We start from the raw sequence: 21,690 nt of genomic DNA on the forward strand, positions 1-21,690 counted from the left end.
CCTCCTAATAAATAAAGCGGTAGCATGCTACCACATTCAAAAAAAAACAAAAAACAACCTGTGTCATAACACTTACAAAAAATTTAGAAATAATTACGTATATCTCCTTACAAAGATATCAAATAGTAAATATATTTTTATTAAATTTAAGTTATCAGATTTATTCCTCATCTTCTCATCTATAAATATGTTATCAAAATTTAGATAATCATGTAAAAAACTAACTGCAGTTGGTTAAAGAGTAAAATAATCTTTTTACTTCATATATATATAATTTTGTATTATAATATTGAGTTTTGTCAGCTTTCTCATCTTCTTTTCTTTATCTATAACGACGACAAGATCTACGGCGACGGCGATGCCGAAGAGAGGCCCTCGATTGTGAAAAATTAAGGTATGTTACACGTGCCACAATAAAGGCGAGGAGAGCGAGAAATAAAGCTAATTTTTATATAGACAAATTTATAAAGATAAAATAGTCATTTTATACCCCGCGTTAAAAAAGTAACAATCGATCAAAGGACATATATAAATGAACCAAAATTTTTGAAGAGATATATTTGTAAATTAAAGAATTTTTGAAGGGATAAATTTGATAATTTAAGTTTTGTATGAATATATATTTACTATTCCATATTTTTTTGGGACCGGTATAAAATTAACCCAAAAATATTATATGTTTAAATGATATTTTTATTTCAAAGTACACGAGCATCCACGCATTAACTAACAACGGTAACTAACTTCCATTTGGGAACTCATGAAACCTCTCTGAAACCAACTTCTCCTTTTACACCCCCAACCGTTATAAACGGCCTCTTTTCAGTAATCAGTACAAGCTCGCAATGTAGGGGCTGCAGAAGACCTGCACCTCCACCAAAGTCGCCCTCGACTCGTCCCCGAACAACGACTCCTTCCCGTCCTCCCTCTTCTCATACGAGAGCCCAAGGCGCGACCTCGCCGCCCGCAGATCCCCGACGCCAGAATTCGTGTCCGGCCCTGCGAAACCCCCCATCACCGGCGCCAGCGGTGGCCCGATGAGGAGCCCGTCGGCCCCGAACTGCGGCCCGCCCCGCGCGTAGTCGAACAGCGCGGCGCCGCTGCCGCCGACCTTGCGCAGCACCGCGGGCTCGCCGTCGTCGTCGGTGTCCTCCTTCCAGTAGAAGAGAAATGCGTCGAACGTGTCGTAGTAGTCGTCTGTGCTCCTGTACCCTTCCGGATTGAATGCGCCGAATCGGAATGAGTTTGTGGTGCGGCCAATTACCACGCAGGGGCCCTTGAAGTCGCAGCAGCGGTGGAAGTCGGCGGCGCTGAAGCCGTCGACGGAGGCCATGTAGCAGCATTTCAGTTCCCGGCCTGCGCAGTGTTAGTGCTCAGAATTTCAGGATTTGTTGCGTGTAGAGAGAGAGAGAGAGAGAGAGAGAGAGAGAGAGAGAGAGACTGGCTGAGGCAATTGATCGAACACCTCGTAGGTGGGTGTTGGCTACGAGGGATTTTGGGAACGGGAGGTCGACGTCGTGGTACTTGGGCGGATTGCGTTCTTGGGTTCTTTTGTTCTTGGCCCAGTCGAATAGGTTGAGGGTCGTCTTCTTCCTCCAGCTCCTCGGAGTGGTGGGATTCACCATGCAAGCCACGGCCATGGGAGGAAGAGGGAGAACGCTTAGTTGTCGCAAATTTGAGTTTTGTGGTTCACATAATCGTTATCTATATACTGCTCGGTGTAATTCGACACTTGTTGGGCTCTCATTTCCTCAAGTGTTGTGGGCTCCAATGTTTGGAGATATTATTGCTGCTGTATCCGCACATCTGAAACGCACTTGCACCCAATTTCTGATGATCAATACTTGATCAGAACACATTTTAGGCTTAACATTTTGTGGAATATATACCATGATATTAATTGTTAAGCATTACAATTTGAGTATTTTGTCTCCAATTTTGAGAATGGAAATATAAAATTAAAATAACTTTAGAAAAAACCTGTATGATTAACACATGAATTATCTTTATGTACGCCGAATCGCATCTCAAGTATAACTTGGTGTACAAAAATAAGAAGGAAACAAAAAAGCTGATCTTCTCAGGAAAGCATTTCTTCTCAAGATGCATTACTTGGACTCAAACTTTTGTCCTCCGCCGGTTCCCTTGACTCAACTTGAACTTCAGGAACCGCATTCGCGTCGCTATCCAACTGCATACTCGAAGGAATTTGAGCCTCCACGGTCGGTGGCGAATTTGAAGACTCGGAAGGAACTGAAGCTTCGACGGACGGAGTACTTTGGAGTTCGGGAGCAACTGAAGCTTCGACCACCGCCAACTCCTGCTTGAACTTGTTGATGTAGTAACTCAGAGGCGGTCCGGAGTACACCACGCTCTGCTCTTGTGGTTGGTTCTTACTAACTTGGAGGAGGATGGATGAAGCCGCGGCTATGGAGATGAGTGCGAGGCTTGCGGAGATGGCGAGGGTTTTCTCTGCTCCCTGTGCGGATGTGCCCGCATTCCCCGAGCTTATTGCACTATCGGCGACGTACACCGCCGGCTGAATGACACGGCATACCATCATCAGTTGATTGAGAAATTTGTTTCACGAGTTCCATTAAATTTCACTCTATGAGAAAAAGGGAAAAGTCATATTTTAATTCTAGAAGATCTTGTTTGAATCTGAATTGAATTAACACTTCGCGCATAAAGGTAGTAAGAGGACGACGAAGATAAATGCAGTGGCACGGTCAATACTTGAATCTATTTCAATCGAGAAGCATATGTAAATATGAAGGGAATCATGAAGTTCAATACGGTTCAGCGAAACGAAATAATCAAGAACAAGAAAAGCACTTGAAGGGAGCTAATCGCTCTCATCAAATGCCATAAGAATATCTGTTTCGAAATGTTTGTAGCACAGATTTGTAAGCACTAAGGGCATCTTATTTTAGGGGCTTTTTGCTTATAGGCAATATGTTAGAAGAACAAGAAACTGATGAAGCCAAACTACACAATTCCATGCTAACAAGCTGAGGCTACTTAGTATCTATAAAGAAGGAATATATAAGCTCTGTGTCTCTATGCATACACATCCTAATTTAGCAAGTACTATTAAGCATTATCTTATGAGGACTAAATCCAACACTATATGTCAATTCATAGCATTGCAAAAACAAGAAGCATTTAAACAACTTGCAAATAACAGCTTCTGCAGTGTGAAGAAGTATTCTGTGACAGACCTTGAATGGAAGTTGCGGAATCAATAAATAACAGGTCGAAATCTACATACCTCAACTGAGTATATATTTGTTTGCCCAGCTGTATCTTTCTCCACATAACCAGTCCAACCTCTTTTCCTGGGAGGGAATGTCCCAATCACTTTGGTCTTCTCCCCAGCTAGCCACTCCCCGCTAACCTTCCCGACCTGCAACTCTTTACAGTATCATCATGCCTACTATTTAATATCTGATTTGTATGATTCATACTTCAACTTTGCTTAAAAGAGCACTATTCTCTCTCTGACCATTTAAGTTTTTATAGAAAATTATTGTTTCGCATATTATGTTATCAGAGTAAGAGATTCTGAGTTTAAAGATTCTCAAAGTTGAGATAGGAGAAGAAGTGCTGATACACATACCTCTTTCTCAGGAGCACACTCCTCCACATTGCAATCAGCATCTTCTGACCCAGTTGAAGCATTCACTCTGAAGAATTTGGTGCTCCCTTTTGCTCTCGGAGGCTTCTTGGGAGTCTTCTGATGAGTTGGGAATGAACAGCTATTTGCTGATAACATAGACTGGGAGGTAAAGGCCATTTGAGAAACCCCCCCAGGATTTTTTAAAGAATAAAAATAATTAGGAGAGAGAGAGAGAGAGTAATTTTTAGGTGGAATTCTCTTTCTCTATGGACTATCAATTCCTTGTGCTGTTCTTCTTTTTCTGTCTCTTTTTCTTCTCCTCTGGTTTGTTGATGGTTCCCTCTTTTTATGTTTGAGTGGATCTGTGTCGGCCACGTGTCTCTCTCCTGTACTTCTATATCTATGTATGTATATGATAATAATAGCAGGCTATAGAGAAAGTTGGGCCAAATCAGTAACTGGGCCAAACTAGGTAGTATCCTGTTCACTTCAAAATACGACACAAACCTTTACACGTGGTGAATGCCTAGATCATATAACGCCCACAAGGCCACAGACCTGAATTATTTTTTGAGGAAAAGAATAACATGTTATCGCTTCATTTATTAAGTTGATGAACTCAGCGACAGAATTGAAGCAACATGGCCTCGGAGAACGAAAAAATACAAGACAAAGGAAATGAGCAAACAGAGGTACGAAGCAACATGGAGAAATGATATAATTTGAGCCGAAACTCTCCCCAACGACCCTGAACGCTCTGGCCTTGAACAATAATTGGTTTCCAAATTGTGTTAGTGGTTCAGTAGGGTCCAAGGCACATGTCCGATTAAGTGCTATTCGACGGCTCATATCGAAATTAAGTTTGCAAGGGCGACACGCACCCATTGTGTGTGAGAATGACTTGAACATGCCTCTGAGCTTTCTCTCATCCTCATGATCAGTCTCCTAAATTCCTCTACCCCATCTCTCACCAAGGACTATAACTGAACCCTGCGGTGAAGCCGCAGTGCTATGATATTGAGATTTGCTTTCAATATTCACCCTCGTTTGACGGTAAATAACGAGAATGCCCCTCTTGTATTTGGTTCTTTCCTAGCAAATTAAATTTATACGAGCACATCTGACAGGGCTCGAGCAGGAGCATCATTGGGGCCATAGTTGTTCGCAAGGCAAAACAATTTTTCATCAAAATCTCCTCCATAGGTTTTCACTAAAACGAAAGCAATTTTTTTTAAAAAAAAACCTGAGATTATCTGTTCGAGACTATTAAGATAAGCTCACTATTTCAGCCCTGCACTACATAACTTTTTCTTTATCAAATGTCAAGCCTCATCTTGTAGTAAAGTTGGTAGCGTCAAACCGACCAATAGCATGCCCACAAATCCTCACCGACTCCTCAACCACAAATTCTCAAGAGTGGTGTAATTAACAAAGTCACTTCTATTGTTGACCTCTTTTACAATATTCAATGAATTCAATCCCAGGAAAAGGCGATACAATGTATACCAGAGAAAAATAATTTTCACACAGAGAACAGTTGGAAAAGGAAAAATTCCAAATCACTAATACAACTGTTTCTACAAAAATTCTATTTGTCAGAAGTTCACAGGGCCCCCAATGAATCTTGAGTGTAAGAGAATCTACTGCCTTAGGCAAGGGAAAAAAAAAAGAAAAGAAAGAGAGAGAGAAAGCTGATAAAAAATGTACTCCTAGCAACACACTAGAATATACAAAGGGTTCAGGGAATTTCAAAAGAAGTGCAAAAAAAAGAAAAGAAGAAGAAGAGTATTTAAGTATTGACACTGCTTGCCGGAGGTCTAAGCATGCACTTTTAATCTCAACCCTGCTCACGTATTTGCTTGCAGTGTTAGGTTGGCCTCTATTCAGATTGTGATCGTCGGCTCGCACTATTGTGGACTAAGAGCAACAAAAAGGCTACTCACAGTATAACTAAAATTTCTTCAATCATCAGGATCCATCTCTTCATCTTGCTCTGAAGATCTATTGGCGTCAGATTCTGGCTGCTCCTGTGCCTCATCATCTTCTTCGGGTAAGTCACCTTCGTCGTCGTCACTCACCTCTGCAGAAACTATTGCCAGACCGCGTTTAATCCATTCAGGACATTCGTCCTCACCTCCGTATACTAGTTGGCCGTAGCTATCCTTTTCGGGGCTTGCGGAGCCGATGAGGTTGGAAGCTCTACAGGAACACTCGGGCAATGGGTGAGAAAGGAAAGATGTGGGCTTCAACAGTCGGGCCTCTGCAACGAACCCATCCACGCCCGCACTCTTGTTAAGAAGTTCCCGCAACGAGATGGTCCAATTACGTGGAGGATGATATAGATGATCATTGAGGGTTCCAAATAGCTCAACAATGCTTTTTCTGGCGAAAAATTAAGAGGAATCTATTAGTACAGGAAAATATATGCCACATTTTGTTGGATTAAAATTTACGGTCACTCAGACTTCTGAGATAGCCTGGAATCCAGGCATACAAGTCAAAGTTCATGAGATAATCGCTTACATAGCAAGTATTAACTTTACAGAAGTAGCACATCCTTAAATTGCTTAAAAATTAATAGAGAGCTTTGGCTAATGGATTAAATGTTGAGAGATGGCATGGAAATCTAGCCTTATGAATTTTTTCTTAAAAATTTATATTTGTTTACCATCAATATCAGCAACTGCTGATGGAGAAGCACAAAGAGTTTCTCTTTACTAATGTCGATACTATCTCGGTATCTCCAACCGTAACATACCAGCATAAAAACTTATTTACCTGTCAGGGCGATAAGTCATGCCAGAGGCCTTCTGATACAACCGGTGCCCCATGATCAAGCCCGAATAATCCGGCCACCCCCTCCCATCGTTATTAAAACCAGGAAAAAATGCATCAGCTTCAATAGAAACATAATAGTCTAGAGCGTCCCACAGCAACCGGTGTGCTTGCATCCTTAGATCCATGGGCGAAGGATCCGGCTCAATGTCGGTCTCTGAAATCCAACCATACCAACCTTCTTTCTCGTGCTGATAGAAGGGCCGAGCCGGAGGTGGAGGGAGGGGTCGGGGACGGGGGCCAGCTCTCTTCCACTCTTCAATAAGTTGTTTCTCACTTTTGATTGGCGGAGGATGAGGCATGTTAGAGGGGAGAGGGGATTCTGGTCCAATCAGATTGAACAACTCTCTCTCGCTGCATAAGGAAGAACGATCGACCAAGTTTGAGTACATGGCCCGTAAAGGGATAAGAATCCTCTGCCCACCAAAAGTCTCAGCACCAGCTAAGTATATAATTGTATTTGGCGGGTAGCCTAATGCTCGAAGAAGAAGTCCAACCTACCAAAAGAAAAAACAAAATGGGATGGTTGGAGAACACTTGCCCAAGAATAAAGTATCTCACTCTAGAGTGGAACAGAGTATTAAAAACATGTAATATAAACAAACATATTCATTTTTGAAGCACAGTAATCAAAATGAAAAAGAAAAACAAAACTTGCAACAGGGTACAATGAAAAAGTTGGACGGGGGAGTCTTGAAATATACCAGCATTAAGTTGATTATACTTTATAAGCAGCATGTTTTTATTCGAAGTTGGAGAAAACAACTTCAAACTGTGCTGCATAAATTAGCTAATTACCTCTTCAGGCATGAGTGGACATGAACCATTTTTCTTTCTAGCAACCGAATCAACACTCAGTTCTTCCTTCAAAGTTCCAAGTTTAATCATCTGCTGCCTTCTATATTGTATCAGTTCTGTGTGAACATCCTAACAAGGTTAAGTGAAAGATCAGTTACAGACAGAGATATAGAAAGAGAGAAAGAGACTAAAAAAAGAGTAAAATAAACAACTGAGTGGCACTTCTACACGACACGCAATGGCAAGCGATGATTATCAAGAATAAATCTTACGACAAACAAAATGATATAAAAGTTAAAGCAACAAAAACACTAGGTTTCATTGAATGCTTGATGACAGATTATTCTTCACCAACCTGGAAAAGTTCAGCACATCCATGAAAAGCTAGAGTATCTCTCACAAGACCTGGGTGATATGCTAGATAAGGACGGCCAGATGCTCGCAATCTGCAAATTACAACAAGATTGGAAAACAATAATAGGAAGCAGTAATGGATGAACAAGACCACCACTTGTACAATTCTAAAATCAGCATAATGTTTTACAGCCTACGATTCAAGGTAAGTGGAAGTCTCGACCTCATATAGCAGTGCAACAAATTATGAATTTAAACTTATGTTATAAGAAAAGAATTTGATCTTTTAATCACATATAATTGCTGCAGAGCTAATAGTTTTACCTCTCTACAAGTCGGTTTCCAAGTTCCTGAATTTCTTGGCGGAACTGCAGGGCATGGAAGGCTACCCTGCATCTGAGCCTCTGATACTCGACCATGCTTGGAGGAAGAATAGACTACAGAAAGCATATGAGAACATGATCAGGAACTCTTACAAAAAAACACAACTTTCAGTCTCTGTATATTAAAAATATCTATCAAACTACTCAACAGAAAACCAGCAGTTAAGTGTATATAAAATTTCAAAAGTTAGTAAACAGGCATGGAGGGATCATCAAACTGTCCTCACAAGTCGAAAGATCCAGCATATAGAAGAAGCGAGACAATTTCGCAATCATAGTATGCGGATCCGTTGTAGATCGAAAACAAATACTTAAGTTGTACAGGAGACATATAGAAGACAAGAAAAGTGAACAATGGAAATAGAATAAGCTCACACCTCAAGGCATCGACCATTGGTGATTACTAGCCCAACAACTTTTGATTGTTTAAGTTTGGGTAAGACTTCTCTGATAAAGAAACTCGGGGAGGCTGATTTTCTAAGTGAAATTGTAGGAAACTTAGTCTTTTTTCTAGCCTCTTTCAGGTCCAGCGGCAAGCTTTTGACAATGATTACATCACTTGCAAGTGCTGTTATGAACTGCTCCTCATTGTAAATATAAGAAAAACTTTTGAATTTTGAACTGCAAAGCACAATGACAACAGTAATTATGTAAGTATAAAAAATTAACTAAAAGCTAAATATTCATAGTAAAGAAGGGGAACCTGATGCCTTTAGAGCGAAGACTCTCTTGTATTTCTGGAATAACTAGAGTAGCATTGAGAAGTCTAGAGACTGCGACAAGATCACAGATCTAGCAAATGAAAGAACATGTCACAAATTTCCAAAAGAAAAAGTCCATACCAAGAATCTTACAGAAAAGAAACTCACAGAAGATCTTATTTTGTCAAATCCACCATGTATCTTTGCATAGATGAAACCGTTCTGCTCGCTGGGAACTATAAGAATATGCAACAGGAAGTTTCAGAAAAAGATCAATTTTCAGTCATTTTAAGAAAGAGAGACCGGCTCCAATTTTCTATTCCAAAAGGCTTGTGCAGGAAGTGTTTCCAAAATTTATCCATTCCAACCTGACAAAGTTAGTTACTCAAAAAGCAAACTATTAGAATGACCAATTTATGAGGATATAAGGAATTTTAGAATAGATTTTACTAAAGCTTTCTTGAATTAATTAACAACTAATAACGGCAACGCTTTGGTCTTTTCCATATCTTTCGAGTGGTGGCAATTCAGAGACTCAGAATACAGCTAAAAGAGCAAAGTTTATCCAATTTAAGTTCCCCTCAATAAGAAGTTAGCTATGCCAAATAAGCAACCAAAATAAAGTGCAAGTCTTAGAATTAAATCTTAGACCCCAGTAGGATATATATTTTGCCAATATGTGAGCATTTAGCTTTTACTGAAATATTTCTAGACAGTATCAAACAAAAGCGATTAAGTAAAAAAGGTTGAAGAAATACAAAAGCAGTTGCTGGAGTCAGTATTACCAGGGTAGAATTTTCTAGGGTTAGCAAATGGTTGTAAGGCATCTAGAGAGCTCACTGGGCCCCATAACTTTCGACTTCGGAGTTTCTGTTGCTGCATTAAAAAAAAAAAAAATTCAATAATTGCGGCAAACATATTTTCCACCTAAAGTTTATTATAGAAACTATTCATTTAAAGAATTTCTGATACAAATTCTGAATCCACTTCAAACAGTTACATTAACGTCTCTGAACAAGTACATGATTATTATAATGGAATGGTTGACATACTTGCCCAATTGGATAGAAATCATCCACATATATCTTGTACTGTGTAATATTCCCACTTGAATAATTTGCAAGGAGGAGGTGCACCAACAAAGACACTACAGACAAGGCAATTCCGACAAGCGCAGCCAACTTGATCTTGCTCTTGTGAAACATCTTATTTCATTTCTGCGTTGTCAAAACCACACGAAACAAGCTTATTCTTGAACACAGCACACATATAGTACATGCTTTGGATATATCTGTCTATGTATTGTGTGTTCAATGAAGCAAAACAAGTGGCACAAAATTCTTCTAAATTGAACATATATTTAGAATATCAATTTATCGCAAAGACAAAGTAATGCAAATTCAGAAGTCCTCCCTCTGCTGGACAAACATACTTCATATCTTTGCTTATTACAACAAAACAAACGTTGGTTAACATCAAATGACAAGATGTATAACTGATGTTACCAATGCATATCTTTAAAGAAGTTTAAGCAATAGATCTCAAACCAAAAGTACCAAAAACCACAAAATAAGTGACTCTTCGGCAACTAAGAACTGATACGGCACAAGCAAATGAACTGCAATGCTAAGTTGTAAGCTGAGGTACTAACTTAACTGTCAGTATATTGCACCAAATCGAATCATCAACTATGCTTTACAAGTACAATGCAAAATGCACTTGACATAAAGGCGTAAAGATGCTCTGATTTTTCCTGATCTTGTTGCAAAATCCAAACTTTAAGTTCCTCATCTACAATAATCCGCAAAAGCTCTAATCTCAAAAGCAGAGGCACATTCAAATCTAAGTCGCCTCCCTCAGCTAAGATTCGAATGGGCAAGAAAACCCCAACGAACACTTCTTACCCTATTCAACAACCTGAGATCTACAAAATCTCCACAACCGTATAATCTAAAGAATTAGGGTTTTGATCACTACTCCCCTCGCTCGCACCGATCACAATCAAACACCTCGAACCACTTCAACAAGGCAAATGGATCAGTAGAGCACATAGAGATCTAGATCGAGAGCTTCGACTCCGCCGCTTCTCCGAGCGCAATGAGGAGGAGGAAGAAGAAGAGGGGGCGGGTGATCGTACCTACGGCGCGCGCCACCACCTCCGGGGATCGGAGGAGGCGCCGGGGGAGCGCGGAGCGCAGAGATGGGATCGGCGCAGGGGAGAGGCGAGAGAGATCGATGAGGATCGAGGCGGAAGGGGAAGTGGAATCTGAAGAGTTGAGTGTCGAAGTGTTTTTTATTTTTTTATTTTTTTATTTTTTTTTCGTTGGGGTAATAATTTTTGAGGCGATAAAAACACAGCAAAGTGATCTCCGCGAGAGTGCGTGTATCTTCGTAAATATATATATACGAAGAAGAAGATATGGACTTATCCGGATTATTCAAAAAAACAAAAAAATGCAAAAAAACAAAAAAAAAAACAAAGAAAAATTGTTGCAGCGCTTACAAGTAGCAGGTCACAATCTCATTGATCAAATCCGTAGCCGATGTGCAGGAAAGCGGAAGTGGGCGCGGCCTGGTTCACGGAATATGGGTCCGAGTTATCTGGATGCAACTTGGAACTAAAGTGACTTCCAACGAGGCATGTTTGTTTTACCGTAATTTATCGTAAAAAAAATACGAATCAATTAGAATTCGAATTTAAGATCTCATATACCAATCATCAAGTTCTTTATCACTTGCGCTTAGAACAGTCGGTAACATTTTTTGATATGTCAAACCACTTTAAATCTAATTTTCTTTTTCATTATACTTTCACCTCTGATCTGTATAAGAATCAAACCCAAGACCCTCTTTATTGCTGTTTTATCCGTCGTTACAATTTCTCCAACTCTCTATTTTTGCCTCTAAGGAGAAAATCGTCTCCCCGAGCTTCAAACTTCTGTTAACTCAAGCAAGAATAGACTAACTAGTAACTAGTTTATTATTCTCATGGATCTAATCCCTAATTAAGAAGGTTTCACACAAATGCATTGAGATCTTGAGAACAAAGGTCACATTTTTCAAACTTATAAATTGGGAAATTCCTAAAAGGTTTCACTGACATAGTTGCTATTATAATAAAGTAGGCCAGTAGAAGTGCAATGAACACCCCACCTAACTGGTGCAGGGATTGTATATAATTTCTAAAGAGGAAAACAATTTTGATATACTGTTTTACTGTGTGAATAAGATGGTTCAGTATAAATGTCAGAGAGGGCACATGCATAAGTGGCTTGAGGGGCTTTACTATGACTTTATATTAAATAGCTTTATCCACTTTGTGCTCTTCTTGTTTAGGATGAAAAGGCAAAGTGGAGAGGGAAAATCCTTGTACATGGCTCTATTCATTTGGGCTTTTTTGAAGCATGAAGAAAGAGTCTCTTTATTCTAAGGAACTTTTTACACTTATGGCAATGGCAAGTTGATGGCAACGAGATCGCTCGGTCTGTTACCTTCGCTCAGCTGAAGTTTATGTAGAAAAACTGTTTGAGCGACGATTTGAAAGATACACTTTCAGATACCAGAAATATACAAAAACAAAAAAGAAACCTTATGTTTGCGAAACTCAAAATCTCTTTTTGGTTTTAGCCATGACTAAAGCTCGAAAACCTTTTTAATTAAACAATCGCTTTAAAAGTTAGACCCAATAGGCAATAACCATCCTTCCTGGCAAAGAAATGAATCCATGAAGAGTTTCAATTTCAACTAAAATCTGATGAATTAAATTGAAATTAGCGAATCGTTACTACCACAAGTGGCAAAGAGCTTGATGATTGATACTCCAGGTTCCAAATTTGAATGTTAATTGATTCATATTTTCAAAAAAACAAAAGATTGCAGTGAATATTTTAAAAATTAAAACCAAAACACAAAAATTGCTGTAACTTTTGTGTTCTAGCTCAGATTATTATAAATTGATGATGATATTTTCCAAGAAAAAATGAAGTGATGTATATTGTTTCTCTATCTATATGATTGATATTCTTTCTATTTCAACTTTTCATTTTAAATTCGTTGAGAAGACAAGGTTTGATTCTCCTGGCTGGGACTTGGTGGGTAGTCTGGATGGACAGAAACAACTCCGTTTTCAGAGGAAAGCCGCCCAATGCCATAGGGTCTCTTGAACATGTCAAACTACTGATCAGCAATTGAACCACAATGCTCTGATATCTCTCCTGTTCCTCCCTTCTCTGTTCCTCTTTCTTTTGTTACCTTGTTGTTCCTTTTGTTTTTCATTTCTATCTTTTTGCCGGTTTTTCGGAGGCCTAAACTGCTTCCAACTTGTACGCTCAGTTCATTTAAACTTAATGAATGAAGCAAATAGTTTGCTATCTATTTCTCAAAAAAAAACTTTTCATTTTAAATTTTAAGTCAATTACTCAAAACTATTATTATTGTTTTAACAATTGACCTATAATTTGTAAGTATCATCTTATAGGTTCTAAAAAAAAAAAGAAAATGTAATTTAGTAGTATGAGAAAAGGCACAACATTTTCTATTTTTTTTGAAACTCTCCTTAGCAATCCTAATATTTTCTTCGGAAACATTTTTATCAAACGGTCAAAAATAACTTCATTTTATACCACAAAAAAAATTTAAAAAAAAAATTTAAAAGTTGCACTTATCAAACTTGCAATTAAAATAAGTTCTTTCTATAGAAGAAGCCGAATCGGATACCAAGTGTGAATATCAAACCTAGTCGGATTCCATAATCTTACCGAATAAGTAAATTCTCGGATCCGGCCCGTTCTCAGTCCGATATCATGCCCGTTCACAAGGGAAACTATTCCTTGCACCCAGTGCACTCTATAACCCGTGCACCGAACTACATCTTTCCGTCCATCACATCATGTATTGGGCTTTTTTAAGCTTTTAGCCCCGCAATTTTTTTTTTCATAAACAATTTTATAAAATTTATATTTACAAGATTGACGGTATTCTCGCCATATAAGCGTTACGTGAGTATGGTCGGTTAAATTAAACACGATAAATTAGTTACCGTGTCTTTTTCATATTTTACTTGAATCATATCCTTTTAATATTTATCGTGTTTATTGTATTAAACATTGTACAAGTTAAGTTGAATACAGTAAACTATTCACCGTGTATTTTAATCTTAGCCATCAAATTCTCTTTGATCTATAAAACCCAAAGCTTTCACTGATTTAACGGTAAGGATTAAATTAAATGGTGAGATCGACGGTGGATAGGAAGTCGACACCGCCTTGGTTCGTCATACCCTGATTTCTCTTTTTCCCTTCGAAACTCATACTCCACAACCCAAAAAGATCATAAGAAAAGAAAAAAAATAAAAAATAAAAGAGGATCGAAACTCCCTTTTATTTTTATTTTTATTTTTACTCATTAATCCACTCCGCTTCCTCATCTCCTCCAACGCGGGAGAAGCACCGCTTCGCGACGCAGTGCTTTTCCGAGCAGCGGAAGCCACTTTCCGGTGAGCAATTCCTCGCTCTCTCTCTCTCTCTCTCTCTCTCTCTCTCTCTCTCTCTCTACAACGTCGTAGTTCGTCGCTATCCAAAAGAAGTGACATCAAATTTACCATATCTCAAAGTAGAAAAGATACATTGTCGTATTTTGTGCGCACAAATCTCAGATTTTGATCTATTTAGTAATTAGATATTGTTGTAGTTGTTCTCGTTTAAGTTTATTTTGGAAATTATTGGATAAAAATCGCAGCTTTTTTGTTATATATTAGTTTTGTTGGAGATTATTATTCAGGGAATGAATTTTATTCTTCTTAAAGATGAAATTGATTTTACCTTTTATGTAACGTTTTATGTAACGCCTCTCACAATATTACCTACTTAATGCACGTATTTCGAGCTGGGGAGGTGGTATTGATTAGAATTAGGTTTGTTGTATGCATTGTCGTTTCCCAAAAAAAAAAGTAGTTTTTTCTTGGGAAAGAGATAAAGATGAGATTTTTTTTTCTCTTCCTTTTTTTGTTTTTGGAATTTTCTTCTATTTGTATTAATTTACCTGTGTTTTCTTCCTTTGGAGGAGCCTCTGACTACATCAGAAGTTTATGAGTGGTAAAAGGTTCCTTTTTTATTTTTATTTTGTGGTTTACAGTGTGGTCTCAAGTATTAGGCATTCTACTGTGGTGGTACAGAGAATTGTGGTTATAATAGTAAACGCAGAGAGAAGGAGTGTTAGAATTAGGGCCTGTTTGGCCCTTAGGCTCTTTTTAAGTATGAGTTTAGGTGGCTGCCGCGGCAGCTTTACGCGCATTACGCTAATCCAAAGAAAAGAGTGTGATTAGCGGCCCAACAAACACGGAAGAACTGTTAAAGTTATGTGGGAATTGTTGCATTGGAACCTTAGTTTGCGGATTCATAATCCTACATGCTTTTCCGAACGGGCATAATTATTGCTCACGCTGCAACATGACGCCATAGTGCTGCTGGATGAAGTGTTGTATGAGTAACGCTATAAGGAGAAACACTATATTATAATACCTCTAACAGCTTACTTCTATAACAGAATCTACAGCATCAAATTGGACCTTCGCTCTCTGTACAGCTTCTGAGCATCTGGACATGGATTCAAAGGATGACTTTTCGCCAGATGTCTTAGGAGAGAATCCGGTATGTGATCTTTTGGATTTATTGCATACTAATAGATACCTTTTTATCTAGCTCCGAATTACTTAGCTTTGTGCCTTCATTCAGATGAATTGCGAAAAATGCACCTCGGATGTTGTATGTTCTTAATGGTATCTCTTTTCAGGGTACTCAAGTAGAGCAAGGTAAGGCAGTTAACAGACAGGATCATGCCCGACCGGCCAGCTCGTCTCCAGGAGTAGGATATTCTGGGGAAGTTGCTACTTTTGGGTTAGAATCGGTCCCGATTTCCTCACAAGATTCAAGATCGGCTGTTCGAGATATGAGAAATAAAGCCTCGTTTAATGACAAATCAAACCCAGGTGCTCCTACCCCAAGTTTTGCTGACGGGGGCTATTCGAAAAGTCCATACTCTACAACCGGAAAAGTTGGTGTTGATATCAAAGCTTCTACACCTATGAAGAAGGTATCAGCTGTTCTTTTAAGCATTAGTTTTGCTTTAAATATCCCTAACATGACGCAGTCCAAACATTTCTGTGTAAATGTACTGGTAGAAAGGCAGTGATGCAACTGTTGTTTCTTAGAGCATTTTGATCACCTGAACCTTAGTAATGAGCAATGCAAAAAAGTTGCAAGTGAATTTTTATACATTTGTATTCTGAAGGACCCTAACCTGATATTCTTTGACATTGATTAATGATTTATTAGATTTATACTAGAAAAGATATCAAAAACCATCGTAAGGTGTTTCTGGCTCTTGTGTTTGGAAGATTTTGACTGCACAAACCTCAAATGTTTAACAATTCATCTCTCAACTAATCCTTCAGCTTATCTACTAACCTATTTCATTTTAATTTGAGGTATTTTAGTAGTTAATTTAAGGCATTTCCGTACACACCAAGAAACTATTTCTTTCTTTTTAATCAAGGTCCGCACAACATGTGATTGTAAAATTAGGCAGCAATTCCTTTACGAATGAACCGTCGAGCAGGTGACTCGTTTAACTATTTATGTAGCTATGCTTTATTCTACCTTGATTTGTTTGTTTGTTTTTTTTTTTTTCAATATACTCATATTTAAGTGATATTTATTGCTGTAAGCTAAAGTCTTGCTACATTTGTGAAAGATAGAAAATTGATAACAGGGTTCTGTATAATAATTTTTTTTTTTATTTGCACACTTGACTTCTAATTTGTTATAATGAATGCTTCAGGCTCAACCGCCCTCTGTTAGATCTACTCAACTTCACCGCTACAGCGACGAGATCCCTTCACTCTCTAGTCATGGGCAATGCCGATTTGTTCATAAAAATCACCAATATGGTGATGAGATCCCTTCACTTTCTAGGCACCGGCAAGGCCGAAATTTTCCTAAAAATCATCGCTATGGTGACGAGATTCCTTCACTTTCTAGGCATGGGCAACGCCAATTCTCTCCTAAAAATGATCACTATGGTGATGAGATCCCTTCACTTTCTAGTAAAAGGCAAGGAGGACATTTTGCTAGAAATCACTCCTGCGGTGATGAGATCCCTTCACTTTTTAGCCACGGGCAAGGCCGATATTCTTCTAAAAACCTCCAGTATGCTGACGAGATCCCTTCGCTTTCTAAACAAGTCCAAGTTGGATACTCTTCTAGAAATCACCACTATGGTGATGAGATCCCTTCACTTTCTAGCCAAGGGCAAGGCCNTAATCCTTCAGCTTATCTACTAACCTATTTCATTTTAATTTGAGGTATTTTAGTAGTTAATTTAAGGCATTTCCGTACACACCAAGAAACTATTTCTTTCTTTTTAATCAAGGTCCGCACAACATGTGATTGTAAAATTAGGCAGCAATTCCTTTACGAATGAACCGTCGAGCAGGTGACTCGTTTAACTATTTATGTAGCTATGCTTTATTCTACCTTGATTTGTTTGTTTGTTTTTTTTTTTTTCAATATACTCATATTTAAGTGATATTTATTGCTGTAAGCTAAAGTCTTGCTACATTTGTGAAAGATAGAAAATTGATAACAGGGTTCTGTATAATAATTTTTTTTTTTATTTGCACACTTGACTTCTAATTTGTTATAATGAATGCTTCAGGCTCAACCGCCCTCTGTTAGATCTACTCAACTTCACCGCTACAGCGACGAGATCCCTTCACTCTCTAGTCATGGGCAATGCCGATTTGTTCATAAAAATCACCAATATGGTGATGAGATCCCTTCACTTTCTAGGCACCGGCAAGGCCGAAATTTTCCTAAAAATCATCGCTATGGTGACGAGATTCCTTCACTTTCTAGGCATGGGCAACGCCAATTCTCTCCTAAAAATGATCACTATGGTGATGAGATCCCTTCACTTTCTAGCCATGGGCAAGGCCGATTCTCTCCTAAAAATGATCACTATGGTGATGAGATCCCTTCACTTTCTAGTAAAAGGCAAGGAGGACATTTTGCTAGAAATCACTCCTGCGGTGATGAGATCCCTTCACTTTTTAGCCACGGGCAAGGCCGATATTCTTCTAAAAACCTCCAGTATGCTGACGAGATCCCTTCGCTTTCTAAACAAGTCCAAGTTGGATACTCTTCTAGAAATCACCACTATGGTGATGAGATCCCTTCACTTTCTAGCCAAGGGCAAGGCCAATACTCTTCTAAAAACAACCACTATGGCGATGAGATCCCGTCACTTTCTAAACAAGGCCAAGTTGGATATTCTTCAAGGAATCACCACTATGGTGACGAGATCCCTTCACTTTCTAGCCAAGGGCAAGGCCGATACTCTTCTAAAAACAACCACTATGGCGATGAGATCCCGTCACTTTCTAAACAAGGCCAAGTTGGATATTCTTCGAGGAATCACCACTACGGTGACAAGATCCCTTCACTTTCTAGCCAAGGGCAAGGCCAATACTCTTCTAAAAACAACCACTATGGCGATGAGATCCCGTCACTTTCTAAACAAGGCCAAGTTGGATATTCTTCGAGGAATCACCACTATGGTGACGAGATCCCTTCACTTTCTAGCCAAGGGCAAGGCCGATATTCTCCTAAATACCTCCAGTATGGTGACGAGATCCCGTCACTTTCTAAACTAGGCCAAGTTGGATATTCTTCTAGAAATCACCACTATGGTGATGAGATCCCTTCACTTTCTAGCCAAGGGCAAGGCCGATATTCTTCTAAATACCTCCAGTGTGGTGACAAGATCCCTTCACTTTCTAAGCAAGGCCAAGTTGGATATTCCGCTAGAAATAATCATTATTGTGATGAGATCCCTTCACTTTCTAGTCAAGGCCGAGGTGGATTTTCTCCTAAGAATCACTGTTATAGGGACGAGATTCCTTCGCTTTCTAATCAAGACGTTGGATATTTTCCAGGAAATAATCTTAGCGAATCCAGACCAGTTGACCAGATTGTAAACAATAATGACCATTTTAATATGAATGAAATGAATAATTTCTCAACTGAGCTAGTTCGCGGTCCCCGTGCCGACAGATCGAATAACTCATTGGCATCATCTGATGAGAAATACAGCATGAAGCAGTCTATTGCTAGAGACCAATATAACAAACCGGACTTTGAGACCAAGTATGAACAGGCCAAGTTCTTCATGATAAAGTCGTTTAGTGAAGATGATGTCCAGAAGAGTATCAAGTATAATGTTTGGGCGAGCACTACATATGGAAACAAGAAGCTTGATATGGCTTTTCGAGATGCACAAATGGTAGTAAAGGAGAAGGGTACGAAGTGTCCTATCTTCCTATTCTTTTCGGTGAGTAGCTCTTCTCTATAGAAAATATCAGTCTATGATTTCTTAATGTTTCCTCTAATGGAACCGTAAATTAATATAATTTAAGGGATTCTTTTGTTCCTCTTTAAATTTCCAAGGTATGTTTTGGTCCTTCCACCCAAAACTTGACTTGTTTCGTTCTCTCCACTTTTTAATACCCTCGTTTACAAGTATTTTTTTTTTTTATACCAGGTTACCTTCCTAACATTTCCTTCTGTATTCTTCTATACTCTTCATATTCTACCAAATTTGATTCAGAAAGTTACTAAGAATTATGTGAATCTTACCTCGGCAGTTTTGTTTTTTTAACTGTATAATATGCCTTATCGCCCTTTGATTTCTAATTATCATTATTGTTTACCTTATAATATTCGATTTCAGGTTAATACCAGTGGCCAGTTTGTAGGATTGGCCGAGATGATAGGCCCTGTTGATTTCAAAAAAAACATGGAATTTTGGCAGCAGGATAGATGGAATGGCTTCTTCCCACTGACGTGGCACATAATAAAGGATATTCCGAACAGGCACTTTCATAGTATTAAACTTGAAAACAACGACAACCAGGTTGTAACTTTCAGCAGAGATACTCAAGAGGTTCGCTATTAGTTCATTCTTCCATTTAGTATGTATTAATTCAGAATTTAGATTTCCATTTATCTTTTCTTTAAGACTTTCAATAATACTAGATATTCCATCTTGAAAATAGAATGAAGTATTTCTGAGTGTTACTTGTACTTGAAAGGCACAGTTGGGATTGCTCATTGCTTGTAGCTCATTCTATTATTTTTTTAGATACCCCTCAAAATGTTGTCATCTCTTCTCATACTTGTTTTAATCTACATAAAGCAGAAATGAGCAAAATTGCCCTAGGGGCTAAAACACAGAAGCTTCTACATTGGAAATCCTGAAAAGTTAAACAGTCAAAATTGTTGACTGGTGCATTTCTATTTTAAGAGCTTTTAACAACAAAAGAAACAAAGAACCAATTGCGCTGGATAGAATGTTGACATATCGATTCATCCATGCGGACTCGATTAATGTCTCCTTGCACAAACCAATTTTATCTTTCATCTTTTAGGGTTGTGACTTTTGTTAGAAGAAGCCTATTTCTTTTACTTTTGTTAGCACACACGGGAACATTTTTGCATCCCTTGTATCTCTTTGCATTTTTGACCGCTTGTCTTTTCGGCTTGGCTTCTATAACAACTTCTCTACCCTAAACAACAGCAGTCACATGTTGGACAAACAAAAAATCTGGGGCATCCGCTATGGACTACGGTGGGAAGCTAAATAAGCTTCCCAGCCTCTATAAAAAAAGGCTCCAATTTGAAGAATTTGTGTAAGAAGTTGGTAGCGGTACTTCAAACAGATACTCGAACAATACTTCTGTAGAAGCTTCAGCTAGCCAAATATGCCCAATTATGTGGATGCTTTTTTACTTCTTTCATAGTGTGTTGTTTTTCACTTACCTTTCTTTTTCCATTTTTCAGATAGGACTTCCACAAGGCCTAAAAATGCTGGAAATTTTCAAGGATTATCCACTGGCGACTTCAATTCTAGATGACTTCGACTTTTATGAAGACAAACAGAAGTCACTTCATGCGACGAGTAGTCATCATGTTACATATGCGCACCAAGTGGAGTTCGATGAGGATGTGTATGAAATGGAATTCAATGAGGACGATAGTACCATGGTTTGTATGCTTATTTTTACTCTTAATTATATGGAGATGCTTTTACATATGTTAGGGCATGTTTGGCATTATTGCAGGCAATCAAATGAATTGCTTTGTTTTGCTTTTTTTTATTGTTAGACAGCTCACAAAGTCATCTTTAGAGAAACAAGAAAACGAAAAACAAAGAGAAGTTACTCTTGCATGTTTTTTTGTTGTTGTCAACGAGTCCTGTGAATATGAAATTTGCAAACAATTCAACTATAACAAAATTATAATAGTTGACCTCTAGGCAGCCTTTAACAACATATATTTTGAAATTAACCAAAAAAAAAAAAAAACCCAAAGAAGCATTTATGCCAAACATGTAGTTTATTTCTTATTCCTCATGTTGCTTATAAAACCACAAGATGTAAAATCTATTTGCAATAAGATCAAATGGCTAAATATCTGTAGCTAATACACTGCATTTACAGGGATTGCTTAATTACTCTTTGTTTATTTCCGTCCATTGCAGAATTATTTGGAAGAGGGCTTCGGAGAAATGAGCTTTTCTTCGGGACACCGGAAACATTCTGGGCCAAGTGTATACTAATGAGCCCTTCAAGAACTCATTGCTCAAAAGCTGCACGAGAAAGCGAGTGCTTTGAGTTTTCAAAATTTTGACCTAATTTAGTTTTTCCTTCGGCAAATCTGCTGCTCATGTTGTACAGTTTTGAGTTGTCCTTATAAAATTTCTGACTCAAAAGAAGATCCTCATACAGTAAAAGATTTTGTTAATATATAATCAGATCGAGCATGAATGGCTTGTATTCACCAGTATATGTGCTGTTTTGGATTGTAATAAGCTGACTTGCGTTTGCTGCAGATCCTGTATTTGACATTATTTAAAGATCCAATTGTTAACATTTGTTCTTAAAGCC

General features: G+C 38.4%; 4 protein-coding genes across 6 annotated transcripts; 1 reads left to right on the top strand and 3 right to left on the bottom strand.

Moving 5' to 3' along the window:
* LOC109723465 lies at nucleotides 654–1,859 on the bottom strand. 2 transcript variants are annotated; one of them, XM_020251831.1, is made up of 2 exons: nucleotides 1,466–1,859; nucleotides 654–1,356 (listed from the first exon to the last, which is right to left on the bottom strand). In XM_020251831.1, exons 1-2 carry the CDS (start codon nucleotides 1,638–1,640, stop codon nucleotides 830–832), a joined length of 702 nt encoding a protein of 233 aa, XP_020107420.1. In that variant the 5' UTR covers nucleotides 1,641–1,859; the 3' UTR covers nucleotides 654–829. The 2 variants fall into 2 exon arrangements, with proteins under 2 accessions (XP_020107420.1, XP_020107419.1); XM_020251830.1 differs by having other exon boundaries at nucleotides 1,442–1,859.
* LOC109723463 lies at nucleotides 1,954–3,945 on the bottom strand. Its single transcript, XM_020251829.1, has 3 exons — nucleotides 3,620–3,945; nucleotides 3,272–3,406; nucleotides 1,954–2,539 (listed from the first exon to the last, which is right to left on the bottom strand). The coding sequence occupies exons 1-3, from the start codon at nucleotides 3,794–3,796 to the stop codon at nucleotides 2,099–2,101; spliced, it is 753 nt and encodes a 250-aa protein (XP_020107418.1). The 5' UTR covers nucleotides 3,797–3,945; the 3' UTR covers nucleotides 1,954–2,098.
* LOC109723176 lies at nucleotides 5,121–11,070 on the bottom strand. The gene is made up of 11 exons (XM_020251451.1): nucleotides 10,828–11,070; nucleotides 9,743–9,907; nucleotides 9,476–9,566; nucleotides 8,859–8,926; nucleotides 8,693–8,781; nucleotides 8,367–8,610; nucleotides 7,931–8,043; nucleotides 7,608–7,698; nucleotides 7,253–7,381; nucleotides 6,398–6,951; nucleotides 5,121–6,001 (listed from the first exon to the last, which is right to left on the bottom strand). The coding sequence occupies exons 2-11, from the start codon at nucleotides 9,893–9,895 to the stop codon at nucleotides 5,581–5,583; spliced, it is 1,953 nt and encodes a 650-aa protein (XP_020107040.1). The 5' UTR covers nucleotides 9,896–9,907; nucleotides 10,828–11,070; the 3' UTR covers nucleotides 5,121–5,580.
* LOC109723523 lies at nucleotides 14,008–21,687 on the top strand. Of its 2 annotated transcripts, none has more exons than XM_020251927.1 (8): nucleotides 14,008–14,184; nucleotides 15,234–15,337; nucleotides 15,480–15,779; nucleotides 16,527–17,001; nucleotides 17,944–19,076; nucleotides 19,476–19,688; nucleotides 20,585–20,788; nucleotides 21,285–21,687. In XM_020251927.1, exons 2-8 carry the CDS (start codon nucleotides 15,290–15,292, stop codon nucleotides 21,360–21,362), a joined length of 2,451 nt encoding a protein of 816 aa, XP_020107516.1. In that variant the 5' UTR covers nucleotides 14,008–14,184; nucleotides 15,234–15,289; the 3' UTR covers nucleotides 21,363–21,687. The 2 variants fall into 2 exon arrangements, with proteins under 2 accessions (XP_020107516.1, XP_020107517.1); XM_020251928.1 differs by having other exon boundaries at nucleotides 18,076–19,076.

The sequence above is a fragment of the Ananas comosus genome, linkage group 17 (assembly GCF_001540865.1).
Source record: "Ananas comosus cultivar F153 linkage group 17, ASM154086v1, whole genome shotgun sequence".
Lineage (NCBI taxonomy): Eukaryota > Viridiplantae > Streptophyta > Magnoliopsida > Poales > Bromeliaceae > Ananas > Ananas comosus.